The sequence below is a fragment of the Eumetopias jubatus genome, unplaced genomic scaffold (genome assembly GCF_037043125.1).
Source record: "Eumetopias jubatus isolate StellerSeaLion01/CBP00866 unplaced genomic scaffold, mEumJub1_p1.0 scaffold_6, whole genome shotgun sequence".
Classification (NCBI taxonomy): Eukaryota; Metazoa; Chordata; class Mammalia; order Carnivora; family Otariidae; genus Eumetopias; species Eumetopias jubatus.
Genome location: NW_028274812.1, coordinates 86,013,795 through 86,033,132, shown reverse-complemented (window position 1 = coordinate 86,033,132; position 19,338 = coordinate 86,013,795). Strand labels below are relative to the sequence as shown.

At 38.1% G+C, this 19,338-nt stretch overlaps 1 protein-coding gene across 1 annotated transcript in view; it reads left to right on the top strand.

The window, feature by feature from the left end:
* COL19A1 (collagen type XIX alpha 1 chain) overlaps nt 1-19,338 on the top strand; it is a 311,655-nt gene that overhangs the window by 205,826 nt on the left and 86,491 nt on the right. Inside the window, exon 15 of the mRNA XM_088023753.1 lies at nt 6,645-6,698. Coding sequence (XP_087879879.1) covers nt 6,645-6,698 — 54 coding nt within the window. The remainder of the gene's footprint in view (nt 1-6,644; nt 6,699-19,338) is intronic.

Below are 19,338 nucleotides of genomic sequence, written 5' to 3'. Positions count from 1 at the left end.
CACATGTGTCTCCTCTGTGGGCTCGCAGTCTGCATACCATCCTTTATTTAAGTCTGATTACTGCTATAACCTTGTCTTCATCATCATCATCCTCATCAGCAGCAAAAACCATCTGTCAGTTAAGTACCAGTAGCCCATTATTTGCATTCTTTCTCTTCTTAATGTTCCTGCAGGGCCAAGTGTTTATAAATCAAGTGACTAATTTAAGATACATGTGCTCTCATACTGCAAGTCATCCTGGAAGGATGGTTATTTTTAACTGTTGAAAATTTGTAGATGTCATTTATTTAAGTAGCCTTGTTTTTTTTTGTTTTTTGTTTTTTGGATTTTTTTTTTTTTTGTCTTCCTGACAATAGTGACCCTCTGTGGCCTTGCACTCAGCAAAAGCAGATGGCTGAAGTCGTTAGATAATTCAAATAAAATCATTCTATTGTTGAAATCTCCTGGTTTCATTTTTTAAAAAAACTTACTGTAACATACATTCAGAAAAATGTATGCATCATAAGGATATACAGCTTGATGATTTTTCAGATATTGAGCACATCCATGTCACCGGCACCCAGTTCAACACATCAGTGTCACCCACACCGTAAAATCCGCCTGGTGCTCTCCACCACTCCGTGCTCCCACAGTGGTAATCTGTCATAACTTCTAACAGCATGGATTAACTTTGCCCGAGTTTATTCCTTTTATAAATTGATGAACACTGTGTTTGTAAGAGTCACTTTTCTTGTTGCATGGAGTTGTACTCCGTTCATTTTTGTTGCTGTATAGTAGTATTCCATTGTATGAATGCCCCACAATCTATTTCTTATATTTCTATGCTTCATGGGCACCTTGACTGTTATTTTAGATGAAAAAATTTCCACATACATAGTTAAGAGTTGGTTACACTTTTTAATTCATGCACAATCCATATTTTAGGTTTGCTTGATATATTATCAAACATTTTTAAATGAAAAAAATGTGGAGAATTGGGCAGAGGATGGTAGAAGAGCAGGACTAACATTATTACCATCGTGTATTAGATGTCATGTCATGAATATTGTTGTTGTCTTTTATTGTGGAAAAATACACATTATATAAAATTTGCCATCTTAACCATTTTCAAGTGTGTAGTTCAGTAGTGTTAAATACATTCACATTTTTGTGAAAAAGATCTCCAGAACTCTTTCAGCTTGCAAAACTAAAACTCTATCCCCATTAAATAACTCTCCTCTAACCTCTTCCCCCAGCCCCTGGTAACTACCATTCTACTTTCTGGTTCTATAAATCTGGCTACTCTAGATACCTCATATTAAGTAATGCATTCAGTAATCATACAGTATTTTCGTTTAGTAACTTATTTCACTATGCTTGTTTCAATTAGCATGTCATCAAGGTTCATCTGTGTTGTAGCCTGTGTCAGAATTTCCTTCCTTTTTAAGACTAATATTCCATTGTATGTGTATACCACATTTTGTTTACCCATTCACCTGTTAGTGGACATTTGAATTGGTTTCACCTTGTGGCTATTCTGGGTCGTGCTGCTATGAACATGGATGTACAAATTCAAGAGCCTGCTTTCAGTTCTTTTATTTATATGGCCAGACGTGGGATTTCTAGATCATATGGTAGTTCTACTTAAAAATTTTTTTTAAGAATCTGCCTAATGCTTTCCATAGCAGTTGCAATATTTTACAATCTCACCAGGCATAAGTGTTCTAATTTTTCCACATCCTTGCCAACACTTTTCTGTTTTTTGAAAGAAAGCCATCCTAATGGGTGTATATGGTAAGAATTTACAGATAATCTCTTTTTTTTAATGCTTAGCAGGCGTGTTGTGAGGTAGAAATATCAATTTAACAGAAATAAAATCTTGACACAAAAAAATTCCATAAAAGAAAAAGCTGGGACTCTGGTCCAGGTGCTCTTGAACTTGACAATGGGCTTTTTAGTCACATAAATTCACATAATCACAAAACTAATTGGGCTTTTTTGTTCTAAGCTACAAGATTTACAAGATATTTGCGGCTCTACATGATTGCCTAACTTTAAATATGAATAAGAGCTTGAGGCTTAGAGTAGGGGTTCTCAAAGTGCCATCTTTAGGCCAGCAGCATCAGCATTACTGGGAACTTTTTAAAAATGCAAATTCTCAGGCCCTGCCCCAATACCTGATGAATCAGAAACTCTGGAAGTGGGGACACAAATCTGTTGGGTTTTTTTTAAGTATAGTTGATATACAATATTATAGTAGTTTCAAGTATGCAACATAGTGATTCAACACTCATAGCCGTTACAAAATAATCACCACAATATGTCTAATTACCCTCTGTTACCATACAAAATTATTACAATATTATCAACTTTCTTCTCTTTGCTGTACTTTACATCCCTGTGACTTATTTATTTTATAACTGGAAGTTTGTACCCTGGAAGTTTGTACCTCTTCATCCCCTTCACCTATTTCAGCCATTCTCCCACCCCCCTCTCCTCTGGCAAGCACCAGTTTGTTCTCTGTATTTCGGAGTAAGTTTTCTGTTTTGTCTTATTTTGTTTGTTCATTTGTTTTGTTTTTTAGATTCCACATATGAGTGAAATTATATGGTGTCTGTCTTTCTCTGTCTGACCTGACTTAAGTCACTTAGAATAATACCCTCTAGGTCTATCCATGTTATGGCAAATGCCAAGATTTCATTCTTTTTTTATGGTGGAGCAATATTTCAGTGTGTGTGTGTGTGTGTGTGTGTGTGTGTGTGTGTGTAATATATTCTTTGTTCATCTACTGATGGACACTTAGTTTGCTTCCTTATCTTGGCTATTGTGAACAATGCTGCAATCAACATAGGGGTGCATATATCTCTCCAAATTAGTGTTTTCTTTTTCTTTAGCAAATGTAGTAGAATCAGTATGGTAGTTCTATTTTTACTTTTTTGAGGAGCTTCCAACATCCACACTGGCTGCATCAGTTTGCATTTCCACCAACAGTGCATGAGGGTTCCCTTTTCCTCACATACTAATCTGTTTTAACTAGCCCTCCTGACGATACTGATGTACAATCAGGTCTGAGCACCCCTGGGCTTAAATCATTAGGCAAATATCTAAGCTGCTGTCTAATAACCTTTACTCTATTTCCAAATAGGAAACTTACATGTTGAGCACTTTGAGGTTTCCAGGGCAACCTGACAGGGTAAATCTGTTTTGTGCTTTATACCCCCGTTTTCAGAAAAGTGGTGGATTAGCCCAATTGTGATTATGCTGGAACAGTAGGTCCCCATCCACTTGGAGATCCAGCCAGATTCCAATTTATCACAATTGCTTATGAACAAATGGCCACCTGGGAGCAGGCAACCTAACCAGGAAGGCCACCCCAGCTCAGCATTTGTCTTTGTCTGCTGGGATTTTCTTCCCCACCCCCATTCAACTCCCTACCTTTTGTCTCACGTTACAGTGGGTCTTGAGCAAGCCTTACCGTGAAGGCACTGAAATAGAAGGAGGCAGAAGTGGGAACAACCATGAGACGGCCATTCCTCCCATGGAATCGCCCCCACCAGCAACAGCCCTCACCCCTGGCCCCGAGCATCCTCACACAGTTCCCTAGAGCCCTGTAAGGAAAAGAACAGAGGTTCATAGATTACACTTTCCTCAGAAAAACTGGAGGAATCTGATTTTAGTCCTAGGATGAGAGTGGTGGTTTATGCCTGCTATCTTGGCATATGTTATTAAAAATACATACAAAAATAATAATATTAATATAAAATATTCTCCAAATTATCCTGACTTAAACAATAAAATTCACCCTACCAAAAATCTACATTATCTCTTAGGGAGGCTTTTACCTTTCCTGAATGCTTTTAAGTGAAAAAACCAAAAAATGTTTTGGAGGAACAGGAGAGTGGGAGACTGTTCAGTACAGCTGGAGGCCTTGAATGGGAGGGAAGAAGACAAAGGAGTGACTTCGTGGGGCTCCTTGGAGAGAAGAAAGATGATGCCTGGGAGTAGGCCCACAATTTCTGTCACTGCAGTAGTTCAAGGCCACTCCTAGACATCATCTTCTGGAGCTTCCATCATGTTTCTCATGTATTTACCCTCCTGCTCTGCCCTGTCAGAGCCCCCTTCATAGATCACTGAAACTTAAGACTTAAGCTAAAGTCCTAAGTCCAAATGTACTTAAGGCATATTTGGCTGTATGGCTAAGAAAATGGGGACTGTGTTGCTTTGTAAAGAAAATCTTTAAAAAGTATTCCAATCAGTATGAGGGTGTAACTAGGAACTCAAGCCTATGAACCACGTTTAAACTGAAAAGACCATGCCATTTGAAGTTATCTGCTTCACACAATATGTTGCAGTAACTTAAGGGCCCTGAGAAATTGTTTCCCTGCGTATCTGCCCTTAGCAAGGATGCGTAAATGAAAGCAGCATTCCCCCGTGCTCCTCCAGCATACACCTCAGTGCCCTCTGACAATTGTGAGGCTGACTTAAATGATCATGTAAATCAGCAGTGATATGCAAGAATTTGTTTGCTTGCCCATACTGGACTGAATCGTGAATGTTTGTACTCCTCATCCTAAGACATGCCAATGGTATGTTACAATATCGGACATTTGGTTTGCCTTACCCATGCACTCTGTGATAAAAGTTGATCAATAGTCAGCCTCATTTTCCCCACTTCCTGCCCAGATCAATAAACATGTCTCCTTTCAAGAAGGGAGAATGCACAGAGAAGTTGATCCCATGGTTTTAACTTATTTCAACCTAAAAGAAAGAACCAATCACACACTTCAATGCCATTGATTTTGTTTCTTTGTGCTCTTGTGAATAAATAAATTACAGTGCTTCTACTTTCTAAGTAAACTTTTTATCATTGATTAGTCCTCAGGGTCTGATTGACTTACATTTACTAAAAGACCCAATATATTGATTTTCAGAATGTGTAAACTACAAGACCAGAAAATGATGTACATGTGTATAACTTTTAATAAGTATACAGACTATTAAATTATATATTCATTCCACCGTTACAGTTCCCCAAAGGAACTCCCAGGCTCAGATCTCTGCAACAGGAAATACATGAAAATACCACTAATTATATTTCCACTTTTGATAAAGTTTTAAAAAATTTGTTCTGTAGATGTTAGCTAGGATTGTTTATAAAAACAGCTGCTGTTTTTATATGAACTCTTGATGGTGTGCATTTAACCTACCTTCAACAACAGTGCAAACATTTCCCACCCAATCATATTGTGGTATGTGCTTGCTTATCTCCCAAAGTTTCCTCCACTGGTTTAACTGGCACTGGACTTCCCATCCCACTCCCAGCCTCAAGGAAAACCAGAAGGAGGAAGCGACTTTGCCTGACACTTTCCAAGCAAGGAAATTAGTGAATGAAATGGGCCTTTATGGGTTTATGTTTACAGTTCTCCCCCCAAAAAATGTTGAAAGATTAATCTAATACTTTTACTTTGTCAGTAACAAGTCTTAATGTGTCTTAATATACTACCAATATGATAATAAAATAATTAGTAACAATGAAGTAGAGTGTAAAACACGCACAGAGGGGCACCTGGGTGGCTCAACTGGTTAAGCGTCCAACTCTTGATTTCGGCTCAGGTCATGATCTCAGGGTCCTGAGACCAATCCCTGCATCAGGCTCCAGGACCCACCTTCAGATTCTCTCTATCTCCCCTCCCTCTGTCCTTCCGCCACTACCCCCACCCTGCTCCCATGCTCTCTCTAAAAAATAAAAAATAATATGCTCAAAAATGCTTCTTATTCAAAATGTATGCTTTCAATACCTAGGCTTACATCCTTCTATTAGAAAAGGAAAAAAATTTAAAAAGTAAGTTTATAAAAAATAACTAACTGCCTTTTAAATGTTATTAGATACACAGTCACCTAGAGATGTTAGCACAATCTTATTTTTCTAACTCTTGCGATTGAAATTTAGCTAGTGGTCAACTTGGGAAAGTTAACATTCAATGTGATATCGAAGACTGATAAGCAAGGGGTATTTATTTTAGTTTAGTTAAAAAATAGCTTAACCATCCAAAGGGATGAAAAGAGCTAGTTGATGTGCTTTATACAATACATAGGATTATGGTATGGCTTAGGGTAGTGCTTGTCACACTTCAGTGAGCATAAGAGTGACCTGAAATGGTTTTAAAATGCAGATTCATGACTTCCTTCCCCAGAGATTCTAAACTAGTAAGTCTAAGATGAAGCTCCAGAATGTGCATATGTAACACCCAATCTCACCCTCAGGTTACTCCTATGAAATTACAATTCAGACTATTCTTTGAGAAACACCAATTTAAGATGACAAATGCAGGTTTTATTGCATCCAAAACCATAGAATGGTCAGATAAAATGCCAATCTTAGACCATCTTTCAGATACTTTATATTACTTGACTACAGTATCAAGGTAGACAGCATTTAAAGGACTGCTCATAAATTAAGGTTTATTCATTCCAGGCACTGTTTTTCTCCTGTTGGTCATTAAAATTTGGCCTATAACTTTTAGATCTCGTTGATGTTTAAAGGGCAAGTAGGTTTGAAATTATTTTTTAATTTTTACTATCTTTAAAATTGCCATTTAATATTGTCTCATCTAAAAGCAAAAAGGCATCACAGTATTTATTGTCTGTTTCTCTTTGGTTTCCAGGGAAGACGAGGAAAAACAGGTCCTCCAGGAAAACCAGGCCCCCCAGGACCGCCTGTGAGTAAACAGTAGGATGGCTGTTCTTTAGGAGAGCCCCTTTTTCTTCCTGTGTATTTATCTATGGATTATTTTACTCCCCTGTGGCTAATTTCCATTTTTCTACTGTTTAAAATGGTTATACTCCTGGGATGCCTGGGTGGCTCAGTCAGTTAAGCATTGGACTCTTGGTTTCAGCTCAGGTAATGATCTCATGGTCATGAGATTGAACACCTTGTTGGGCTTCATGCCGGTCATGGAGTCTGCTTGAGATTCTCTCTCTCCCTCCCCCACTCCCCTTCCACCCCCTCGCTTGATCTCTCTCTCTCAAATAAATAAACAAATCATTAAAAAATAAAATAAAATGGTTATACTCCCTACACCTCCCACCACCACACAAACCACAAGGTAAGGGAGGCTAGTAGCTGTCTGCATACCTCACCCACTTCTTTCTTACATGGACAGGAACAACTGTACTGCCTATATGAGCACCCTAAGCCAAGTCTCCAAGTAGATGAATCCTGATCTGAACCTACCTGGCTCCATTGCCTCAGTTTTTTAATGTCCAGGCTGGTAGTAAGTTAGATATCTGGAGAGGCATGTCCACTTTTCATGATCTAACTGTTTTGTTAGTAGAATTTTGTAGAATGTTGTTGCTGAAGAGAGCTATAAAGATCTTCTAGCCAATTAGCTCATATTTTTCTTTACCCCAATCCTCTAGAAAATGTATTCCTTTTCTTGTGGTTCTGCCAATCTTTTGACCCATCAGAGTCTGATTTGTGTCCAGGCTACTCTAACGGCACTGTTCTCTCTTTGGTCACCAGTAATCTCTGAGCCGTGCGATTCCCTGGGCTCCTATCAGGCTTCATCTGATTTCACTGCTATACGGGAATTTACAGTGCTGCCTGCTCTCTCCTTGAAACCCTCAGTTCTCTTGGTGTAGTGACATTGATTTTCTTTTTCTCCTACCTCTGGGGCCATCCTTTTTTGTCTCCATTAACAGTGTTCCCTCCTCTCCTATCTGTATGTTGCACGCATTAAACGTTTCCAGTTCTTTTTTTTTATTTCAACCCAGACGTTCCTCCTGTGTTCCAGACTCGTACACTCCCACTTCCTGCTCACCGTCTCCACTTATAGGTCTCCTACACATTACAAAAGTAGCATGTTCCCAAACTAAACTCTAGAAATAATTCTACATTTTTTTTTCTTTCCCTCATTGTCCATATCCAAACAGCTCCTAAATCATGTCCGTTCTACCTCCAGATAGCTCACAAATCCATCTCCTCCTCTCTTTCGTCATTGCCACTGCCTTCATTTGGCCCTTGTCACTTTGTATCTGTATCTCAGGGAGGGGCTCATTGCCTCTATCTTCTACAAGTGGAGTAATATCTCTCAATGATAATTCAGACTGTGTGACCCTTTGGCTTGAAATTCTAATAGCTTCCCTCTCCTTCCAGGTGGATTCTACATCTTCTCCGTGTCATTCTGGGCCCTTCTTAGTTGGCCCTTGACTTCTCTTTGCCCATCCTCCTCTATGCCCTTCCTTTGTTTGTAACCTGTAGTGTCATCTTCCCTTACTATCTCAAAAATGCCATGGTTGTGCAGCCAGAGGCCCAAGTAAGCTCTCCTCTGTCCAGCACTCATCTCAACTTCAGCTTTCCTATATAGCCTTTATCAGTGCTCTCAGTGTGTGAGGTGTCATCGTCCACGATTGTATACCTCCGGCACTGATGTAGCACATGGCACAGTGCTTCGTACTGTTATTTTCTTTATAGGTCGGCCTGCTGCCCTGCAATTTTTTTGAATCTCTGTTTTATCACCATTGCCTCGCACAGTTTCTGTGATGTAGCATGTGATTATTAATTAATGAACAAGTAAACAAATGAATATATTTTGTAGATAGGAAAATAGAAACCAGAAAATAAGTGGCTTTCACCACCACTAGAGGGCTCCAGACCTAGCACCTTAGGAATTTCTTAGGATGCTGTAATGGGTGGGTGTGCCAAGAAATGAACAAGGTTGCTGTCCTGGCATTGATTTCATTTCATCCTCTTTCGCCATTCAAGTGAATTGTTCTATTGGTAATGTACTGGTGTCAATGGATAGTGATTATAAAAGCAAGTGGGGAAAAAAGAGGCATAAATTGGGAGCCTGGAAGCCATTCTTTAAAGGAATTAGCTTCGTTGATTTTTCTGGCAGTGCCAATTTTCTGGCAAAACAGAGAATGCATTGTAAGATTTGCAATAATTGTCTTGTGCTATAAAGAAGAAAAGCTGGTGAATGCAAACAGGCAAGATCAGACCTTCATGTAGCTTTCTAAACATATGATACTGCTTTTAAAACTGGATTAATTGTTGTCTCAAAGGAGGAATTTGAATGATGAAGGTTTTTGTGACAAGCCTGCCAAATGTCTAGGAAAGAAGATTACTCCAAGTCCTGGAATGAGTTCTCAACTATAGATCAACTGAGTTTACTGAAGAATTTAGAAGATTAAGAAGTATGTGATTCTATGAAAGAATTTATAATATTCAATTCCACAAGTTTTAGTTTATTGCCAGAGCGCTTGGGGAAGAGAGGTACTTATTTTATTTCAAGTATTGGATTTAGAATTTCAACTCAGCTATGGGTCTGATACAGTGTTTGTTAAATCCTGAATACACAGCATTTAAAAATGGTCTATTATCTTTTGTGATATAACAAAATACTGATTATTTTTTTAAATTTTATTATGTTATGTTAGTCACCATACATTACATCATTAGATTTGATGTAGTGTTCCATGATTCATTGTTTGCGTATAACACCCAGTGCTCCATTCAATACGTGCCCTCTTTGATACCCCCTCCCCCCTTCCCTCTAGAACCCTCAGTTTGTTTCTCAGAGTCTATAGTCTCTCATGGTTCATCTCCCCCTCTGATTTCCCCCCTTCATTTTACCCTTCCCACTATCTTCTTCTTTTTTTTAACATATAATGTATTATTTGTTTCAGAGGTACAGGTCTGTGATTCAACAGTGTTTTTATTTATAGGTCAGCTTTTGTTTTAAAAGAAAAGATCTTAAATAGCTCATTTTCTGTTTAAGAATTGTGGTTTATGGAAATTCTTCATCTTTTTGATTCTGCAATAACTCCTCCAGTTGACTAAAATATCTTTTCTCTAATATAAGTATTATCAAAACTTTATGTTGGGGTACAGTTTTCATCCCATTTTGGTTTTTTTTGAAGTTGTTCAGATGATAGGTTGAATGGATGACCTGCATACCAGCATGCTGCAAAAAATCTTGCGAGGCACCTACTCATACTTACAGGACTTAGCCAAGGGCAGCATTGCAAGGGAAGGCAAAATAATAGGCTCCCTACATTTTTCTATGCTATCTTCATGTTTAATTTTTCTGAACATAGTGTATTTTAGCAAGAGGACTGTTGTTTCTCAAATGGGTAGAAATAAACAGAGTTCTTTGAAAGCAGTCCTTTTAAGATCATATTAATTCATATCTTAAGAAAAACAAGCTTATAAAAACATCGACCTTCTCCTAATTTACATTAAGTGATTTCACAAACATTTATTTAACGCTTACCATGTACCTAATACTCTGTTAGGAGCGGGACTTACAAAAATGAATAAGACATCGTCCTTGCCCTCTGGGAATTCAAGTTTAGTTTACAGAAATGTGAACAAAGGAAGAGAATTAGAAGAGATAGTGGTTGAGATGGTTTCCTTCAGGAATTGACAAACTGAAGCATAAAAATTGAGCCTTAAAAAAAGAAAGAATTCCTGCCAGTTACAACAGAACCTGGAGGACATTTTGCTAAGTGAAATAAACCAGTCAGAGAAGGGCAAAGAGTGCATGATTCCACTCATATAAGATCTCTACAATAGTGAAACTCAGAGAAGCAGAGAACACATTAGTGGTTGCCGGGTGCTAGGGGAAATGGGAGTTGTTATTCAATGGGTGTAAAGTTCCAGTGATGCAAGATGAAGATGTTCTGGAGATCTGCCATACCACATCGTGCCTATAGATCACGCACACTATCGTGCATGCACACTATCGTGCATTTTGAAGTTTGTTAAGAGTATAAATCTCATGTTAGGTGTTCTTACCACAAAACAAAACAAACACCTAAGGGACACAAGGAAACTCTGGTACGTATTGGATATGTCAATTACCTTGATTGTGATGAGAGTATCACAGATGTTTTGACAAGTCCAAACTCATCAAATTGTACACATTACATATGTTCAGTTGTTTGTATATCAATTATACCTCAATAAAACTGTTGAAAAAAAGAGTTGAAGAGGAGCTGTCCAGTCAAACAAATAGAGGGGAAGGAGAGAGCAAACTGAGTACTGCTGGTGGAGGAAAGCAGACTGAGCGGATACAGAGTAGTGATGTTGAGCCCTGCCAGGGTCCTGGTGAACCTCACATGAAGCCCCAAGAGGCAGGTGAAGCTATAAGTATTCATGGAGAGGTCTAAATGGGGAATTCCATGGCCAGATTTCATTGATAACATCCCTCTAGTGGCAGGCATGGTGGAGTTGGATTGTTGAGCTTAGGCATGATTCACTGTGGCTATCATAGTATTTACTATTTTTTAAATTAGCAGCAGAGCATTTTTTTATCTCTTTCAGATGTCCCATGGAGCTACTTGTATTTTGTGACAATTTATATATAGCTTAGGAGATATCCCCATTTATTTATGGACATATTTAGATCAAAATGTTGTTGTTTTTCAGTTATTTGTCTTTTTCAACATTGTACCCTAAGTGAAAGGAGCCTACTTCACAGGAGGAAAGAAGGTAACAAGAGAAAGAAGAAAAGGTTGGTCAAGGCAAAAATCTTTCTAATTCAGATTTAGAGATGGTGTATGACTCACCCTAGTGGCTTGCATGTGAGATTCCTAAAGCACATGTTAGAATTTCTTATGACAATATGAAATAATTTTAAAATATTAATTTTATCTCTCTTAACAAACAGTAATCGAATAATATGTAATATCCCTCAAGTGACTGAATAGTATGTAACTTTAGCATATATGTTTGAGCAATTAGCCTTTAGAAAAGTTAGGGAGAAAAAACTTTATTCCAATCAGTGTGATTGTCTAAAAAGCACCAAGATGACAATTTGATAACAATTTCTTCAAGAAAATGTTTTCCTTTCAGGGTTTTAGAGATGTTCCTTAAATCAAAGGTAGTGTTGTTATTTTAAGGAATATCAATGAAGATTTTAAAAAATAGAACTGCAAGATATCTCTAATAGCCTGAAGCAACTCAAATAATTAAAACACTTTAACCAATCCTTCTACTTGCAATTTTTTGTTCTGAAGTCAAATTTGTATTTTCTTACTTTCTTAAGAAACATTTTATCAAAAAGGTACATTTTTTACAAAGAATAATTTCCCACAACTTTCCATTTAGCATATAAATGACAACCATTTTCCCCCTTAGAGAGTATATTTCCTAGGGGAAAAAATTCTAATAATGGAATATTTACTAAAAGTAGACCTATTGAACTATTATTATTAAATTGTCTTTTGAATTAGTGCTTCATTAAAGTCATGTATATTACTCCAATTTAGTTCCCATATTTATTTTTTTAAGATTTTATTTATTTAGTGAGAGAGAGAGAGAGAGAGAGAGGATGGGCAGAGGGAGAGGGAAAGAGAATCTCAAGCAGACTCCACACTGGGCATGGAGCCTGATGCAGGGCTTGATCTTACAACTCTGAGATCACAACTTGAGCCAAAATCAAGAGTCAGATGATTAACCAACTGAGCCACCTAGGCACTCCTAGTTCCCATATTTAATAGCAATTTTTACTCTGCTTAAGGAAGATTTAGTTGAAATTTACATACATGTATTCTGCATAAAATAAGATTATTCTTAATCAAAATACTTGTAATTGAGGACCAACTAAACTGGTTAACAGAGCTAGCCACAACCCTTTATGATGAGCACATTTTTTATAAAATGTTAGTCCAATTTCCTATTAACAGGCAGACCGATCTCACCTATGCAAAGGAAAAAGCTCTCAAATTCCCCCAAATAATTTCCGCCCTCTTGTTGTGAATGACTAACTCTTCATTGGAGGGATACCATTAAGTAGAGATGTCTGAGACTGATAATACCTGCAAATACACTATGCTGAAGAGCAGTTTTTCAGAGAAGAAGCCTGAGAGCATTAAGTATCTCCCTGGGGAAGGAATACTACTAGCTCCTGAGGAAACAGGTTCAAAAGAAAGGGATGGATCAGGAGAGTTTATTATAGTACTTGCTCTGCATGAGGTTCTCCACTGCCAGTGCCTTATGTAATCCTCAAAACTGTGGTGAGATGTAGAAACAGTCCCATTTTATAATAGGATAAAGGATGCTTAGAAACATCCAGTAACATGCCCAAGATCACACAAGTGTAAGTGGGGGAACCAGAAGTGAAACTCAGGAGCTGATCTCTAAACCCATCTTTATTTCACTGGATCATGGATGTGAAAGACACACTTCTAATTTATAATTTGACTAGGATCTGCCTTATTTAAACATTATATACACAGAACATGGCTTGATTTTCTCACCGTCATCCATAGCACTGCAGTGCCTCAGGACAACGGGATAGTGTAAGAAGATTGTGAGGTACCCAGTCCTCCACACTAGGGTGTCCTCAGGCAGTTCACTTGACATTTCCATGGCTCAGTTTCCTTTTCTGTAAATTCAAAAGATAGGACCTGCCTCATCAACTTCTCACAGTTGCTGGGAGAAATCAATGCCATGTATGAGAAGATCTCTCTTGTAAATGTAAAGCTCTATCTAAGTATAACTGAGATCCATTCCTATTTTTCTGAACATCCATCCACACATATAGTATTGTAGATAGAAGAGATCATCCTGAATCTGCAATTGAACCGCTACATTTTTTCCCTTTTTATAAATTTCCCAAAACCCTGTTAACAAAAATGTGAATGTCTTTCAATGACTTGCTAAAATGAAAGATCATGAGCTCTACATAAATATGGAATGCTTAGTCTACATTTGTAAATCTGCTCATGAAGAGAGATGAAGGTTACTCATAGTCAGGTAATAATAACAGGGTCTAAGTATTCAGTGGTGTTTTTTTCTCTTCTGATTTACAGCCTCTTCCTTGCTTGTGGGACTTGTTCATCCACAATCTGAACTGTTATATTTTATTAGTTCTCTAAGTCTCAATTACTATCCCTCACACTCTAACAAAAATTTCTCTTTTTCTTTAAAGCCTTCCAGTTATCTGCATAGCATAAGCAATGGAAAATCGTGGCCTTGTGTTATGATAATGAGACTTGGAAAGTCTCAAGACTTGAAATGCCTTAGTTTATTTCAAAGTGTTCTGGTTTTTAGTTCCTTTAGAAAAGAGAGGAAAGCAGCTGGAAATGAGGCAGAGCAGGAGGGAAAGCAGGAGAATTTAACTAATGAGCCATTAAAGGAAGTATGTATTAGCCCACCCATTTGACATTAACTTTACTTCTCATTCATCATCCCTGTAAAAGTGTTTATTAAAAACCACATTAATTTTAAAGCATGTTATTATTTCTTTCTGTTACAGGCAGGGCTCTTGATTCTTTCATTTTTCCCCCTGGCATTGTTTTTGTGCATTGTTTCATTATTGCAGTATGAGAATTGAGCAGTGGGCTCAAATGTGTCACATTTCAGTGCATAGCAATTTATGTTGAAAACAGAAAAAGTTCAAGGAATTTGTAATGTGGGGCAGCAGCTCCCTCTACTGTTTCCACTGGAAAAGCTCTAAGCAAAGAACGACACTTCATAGCCCTTGGAGGAGGTCCAAGCTATGGAAATTTTCAGTGTTTGAAGATTAATTATAAATCTACATGATTTTCAAAATTATTTTCACGGGTGTTTTTTGCATTTTGTACTTATCTTATACTTTAAATACAAATGCTATTTCATCCCTAGTCCCTTTCAATATGAATTTGATATACTCTTGAAGTGAAAAACCTTAGCTCATGGATATCTAAAATGCCCATCTATTGTCAAATGCTGATAGAACTCTACAGTGATCGTTTTGTGGGAGCTGACTCCAATAAAATGTATGCTTCTTTTCTAAAACCGCAATATGATTTAAAACAAATACAACTGTGTTATTTCTGTTTTCATTTTAACTTCAGTGTAAAAGAACTTCTCTTATCTTGAAAGCATGAGTCATTGCACAGTTTGAAAGTTATGTTTGTACTGCCTTATACACAGTTAAAAGAGTAATCTAGGGTGTAATACTGAATTCATTTATTCAACACTTACTGATCATCTATCATGTGTGAGTCACTATTACAAACATTGAGCATACAGTAGTTTCAAAAAAAAATATGTAGCAACAAACAAGCTACAGACAAGATCTCTCCCTTTAGTAACTTACACTCGATTGTGTGTTGGGGGTAGCAGTGGTTAGTAAGAAATTCAACAGATAGCAAAATAATTTCAGTTTAGGAGGAGGTGACACGGGGGAACAAACTGGGCAATGTAAGAGTGATTTGGAAGAGTTGTAACTCTAGTTAAAATGGTCCAGGTGGCATCTTTGAGCATTTAGATGACGTTACTTGAGAAGGAGCTAGCCTGTGAGGGTCAGAGCAAGATCTTTCCAACCAGAGAGACCAGGATGTGCAAAGGGCCTGAGGTAGGAATGAGCTTGATATATCTAATGAACATAAAGGAACTAGGAGAAAAACAGTGCCAGAAAAGAAAAAAATGCTTCCTTTCTGGTAGTTTATGGGTTAGGTCAGATGAATAATCATAGCAATGAAAATATTGCCCTCAAAACACAATAGACCTAATGGCTTTCTGTGCCATATCCTATTATCCATCCATTCAGATTTTGCATCTCCAACTTTATTGGCTATGAACTGAGAACTCAAGGTGCAAAGTTATTGTTTTCAGCATACAGCAAGGCCCACCTCTAAAACAAGTTAGTACCCCAAATTCATTTTGGACTACTGAATAAAATGAATGACAAGAAATGTCTGATTTTTAACATTTAATTTCTGGTTAAAGCACCCTGGATGTGACTATCTACATTTTGAGGCTTGTCATGTCTAAATGGGAATCCAGTTCATATTCTTAACATCCCTTTTAGAAACCTTGAACTGATCAGAGTTTTATCATGTTTCTCAGTTTTCCTTTCAGCGAAAAACCTCAGTCTCTTTGGTCTATTAAATGGCTAAAGGCCATGTACTATAATGATAATCTCTTCAGAGAAAATGAACCTAACCATTTATTTGAGTCAATGGGAATAGTAATTTCACTTCTTAATAAAAATAAGATGACTTCCTCAGATTTAAAAATAAAGACACATAAGACCTATAAAATGGAGACAGACATGGCCAGTTAATCATTTTTATTACCACTTGTCCCCTTACTAGGGTCATGGTCCCAGACAAAACAGCTGTTGCCACATTGCTGAAATTCCAGTGTCACCTTGTGTGGCCACAGAGCGCAGAGACTTGCATGTGAGGACCCTGGGGGTTTCAGGTTGAGAATTTGAAAACTAGCACTCAGGCTCAATTCCCCAGTTACTTTTCTTTTTCTGTCCCTGTAAATAGCAGCAGGAGGACATTATTAGCCACTTTCTGACTTCCTAAGTTTTTTGCTAACAGCTACAGTCTGGAGGAAAAGGATTTTATCTTCCTATAGCCACTGACTCTTTTCATCTTGGATCATGTTATTGGAACCAACTATTAGGACTTCTGAATTGACAGGCATTGTGTATCACAATGATGGGACAAGATATTTGATATTCTTGATATATGATCATTAAATTTGCTATTCATTGGGCCAGTGCATGGAGTAAGCACTATTTCTTTGTGGTAGATAAACATTAAGGGTTTAGTAAACCTGATTGGCCTTTGAGAGATATTCAGAAAGGGAGACTGGTTTCCTAAATAATCTTAGTTTGTATTTGATGATATCATTTCCAAAAAGTATTTCCATACAGTATTTGATCTGACCACTGTAAGACTCTGAGGTAGGGAAGAAAAGATTATCTCTGTTTTAACAAGAACAAAGCTCTAGGCCTTGGGAAGTAGGGGCTCACCTAACTCCACGCAGTCAGTTTTCTCTACACAGCTACCACCTAGAAGAAAAGGTGGGGTTGGGGTCAAAGGTAACTAGAGAAGCAACAAGTTTTCAGCATCACTTGGGGGGACCTGAAATATGGAAGGAAATAGGGTAGAAAATAGGACTAGAAGGGGCTTTGGCTGTCTTTGTAATTTCATTAAAAAGTAAAGAGATCTGAAGCAAATATGGCAAATGGTTAGGATCTGACAACATTGGATTATGGATTCATGAGAATTTATCATCTTCTTTTCTATACTTTTTAGCATGCTTGAAATATTCCAAATTTATTTTAAGAAACAGGAAAACCATCCTCTGGGCTAGGTTAATATTAGGGTAATATCACCGATAACTTCACCAGCCTAGAGTGGGTCAGCATCGCCTCTTTTGCCTGAAATCCTTTGTAGGGGACTATGTATTTTAAAAATAAAATCATTACATATTTTTTTCTAGTACTTCACTGAATGTGCCCTTTGTAACCTTGGGGTTCAGTTAGCCAAAAATCATCATCCGCAGATTTATCATTCCTACACCTATAGATTAGAGAGAAACCTTGATGTCACACATTTGAGCTGAATTGGAGACTTAATCCACGCCAAAGTAAAACCTACAGATTGTTCATTTTGTTGTTTGCCAGAGCTGTCCGGAATGTCCCCAACTATTCGGATTTTGCACCAGCTCTTGGCCTCTGTGTCCCTTGGCAGTGTATACGCCAGGGCCATCAGCCTGGCTAGCTTAAGTCCCGGCAGTTGGCCTTGGAAATCGCATTTTCTCTGCACAGGCAGCATTGTCATCCTACTAACACTTTTATTATTATTATTTTTCTAAGATTTTATTATTTATTTGACAGAGAGACACAGCAAGAGAGGGAACACAAGCAGGGGGAGTGGGAGAGGGAGAAGAAGGCTCCCCACTGAGCAGGAAGCCCAATGTGGGCTCCATCCCAGGACCCTGGGACCATGACCTGAGCCGAAGGCAGACACTTAACCACTGAGCCACCCAAGCGCCCCATCCTACCAATGCTCTTAAAGAGAGTGAATGTTATCACCTAATTACATAAATGAAACCTCAAAGCATTGATAGGTGCAGGTGGTGTAAGCCAACTTTCCTCCTGATTTGATTCCCGAGGTCACACAAGGGGGTGGAGGCACACTCATTCTCCAGGTATGGTTTTGGTTGGTGGTGAGCTTTGTGGGACACCACTGGATACAAATAATTTGTTTCACACACCTCCATTCTTACTAGTTTTCATACCCCTGTGGTTTTTATCACCTTGCGCTGGGTCAGTGATGTTGTTCCTGTGGGGTGGCAAGCCACTCTCAAGATTCCTGATGCTCCTATATTGCAGGGAGCTGACAAATGATATTTTTCCTTTTGCAGGACATACTGGGGAGAGATGAGTCTGAAACATTTTATGGATGGATAAGCAGAATAGCAGTGTTGGGGGAGGAATCATTATTTTTCTAACCATCATGCCATGGAAATCAGTCAAAAATGTCCCACACTATCAATAATGCAGTGGGCTTTATACCAATTAGATTGATTTGTTTCATAGTGTCAGGAAAAAAATAAGCTCCTTTGAAAATGATTTTTGTCTCCCTTGGAAAATAAAGTGTTAAAAACTTATGAGCTTCATAGCATAATTTAGAAAATCTGCTTTTATGAAATGGGTTAATTATACCCATTGAATGCATTCATTGTCACAGTCTCATCCTCCCACTTCTGTTCCAAAATGACAAGTAAAACCAGGGACTGTGCAATTTTGGAAAACAATCAGGTCACATATTGAGTATTTTGCTTATTCATACAACCATAAACTGCCTATGCTTGAGTTCCCTCAATTACACAGCTCAGTATGCAGGCCAGAAGAGACAAGCCCAGCTCAAGTGAGCACTTCCTGGAATACACAGAGGAATGAGTTTGAAAAATGTCCAAAGTGGCAGATGTGAAAAATTCTCATTCAAGATCTAGAAGCTGCTTTTGCTGCAATTCCTCACCTGTTAATCGCGCTGCTTCTGAACTTCTGAACCAGGGATGCTGGCAATATCTTAGATTGAAACACTTAAGAGCTATTGATCTTTCCAAGTATGGTGCAGGTATATGCCACTCTGGTGGGGGAAACTGACTCAGACAAGAGAAGATGGATCACACGGATGACAGCATTGCTCAGAATTTCCAGATGTGCACCAAGAATGAACGTGTGGCTGCTGGCTTCTAACAAAAGTATTACTTTTATTCGAGGATGTTCCCAAAAGATGTCCTTGATGAATGCTTAAACCCGTGTATTGTTGTATCACTTAAATGCTTCAGATTTCAAGAATGCTAATACACAAATCTCTCTTCCACAACAAATACAATGGCACTATTGTAGTCTTATTTGAAGGGTATTTCATTTTCTCCACTAAGTGTGACAGCTTTCCCATGACTGTTCATCACAGCAATTTCACACTCATAGAGTTTCAGCCTATCAAAATCATCTCCAAGCATTACTACTCTCTTGGTTAGCTCGTCTTTTTCCACCAACTATGACCATTTTTATTTCTCCTTTTCTTCTATCATCCCATACATACTAGGCCTCA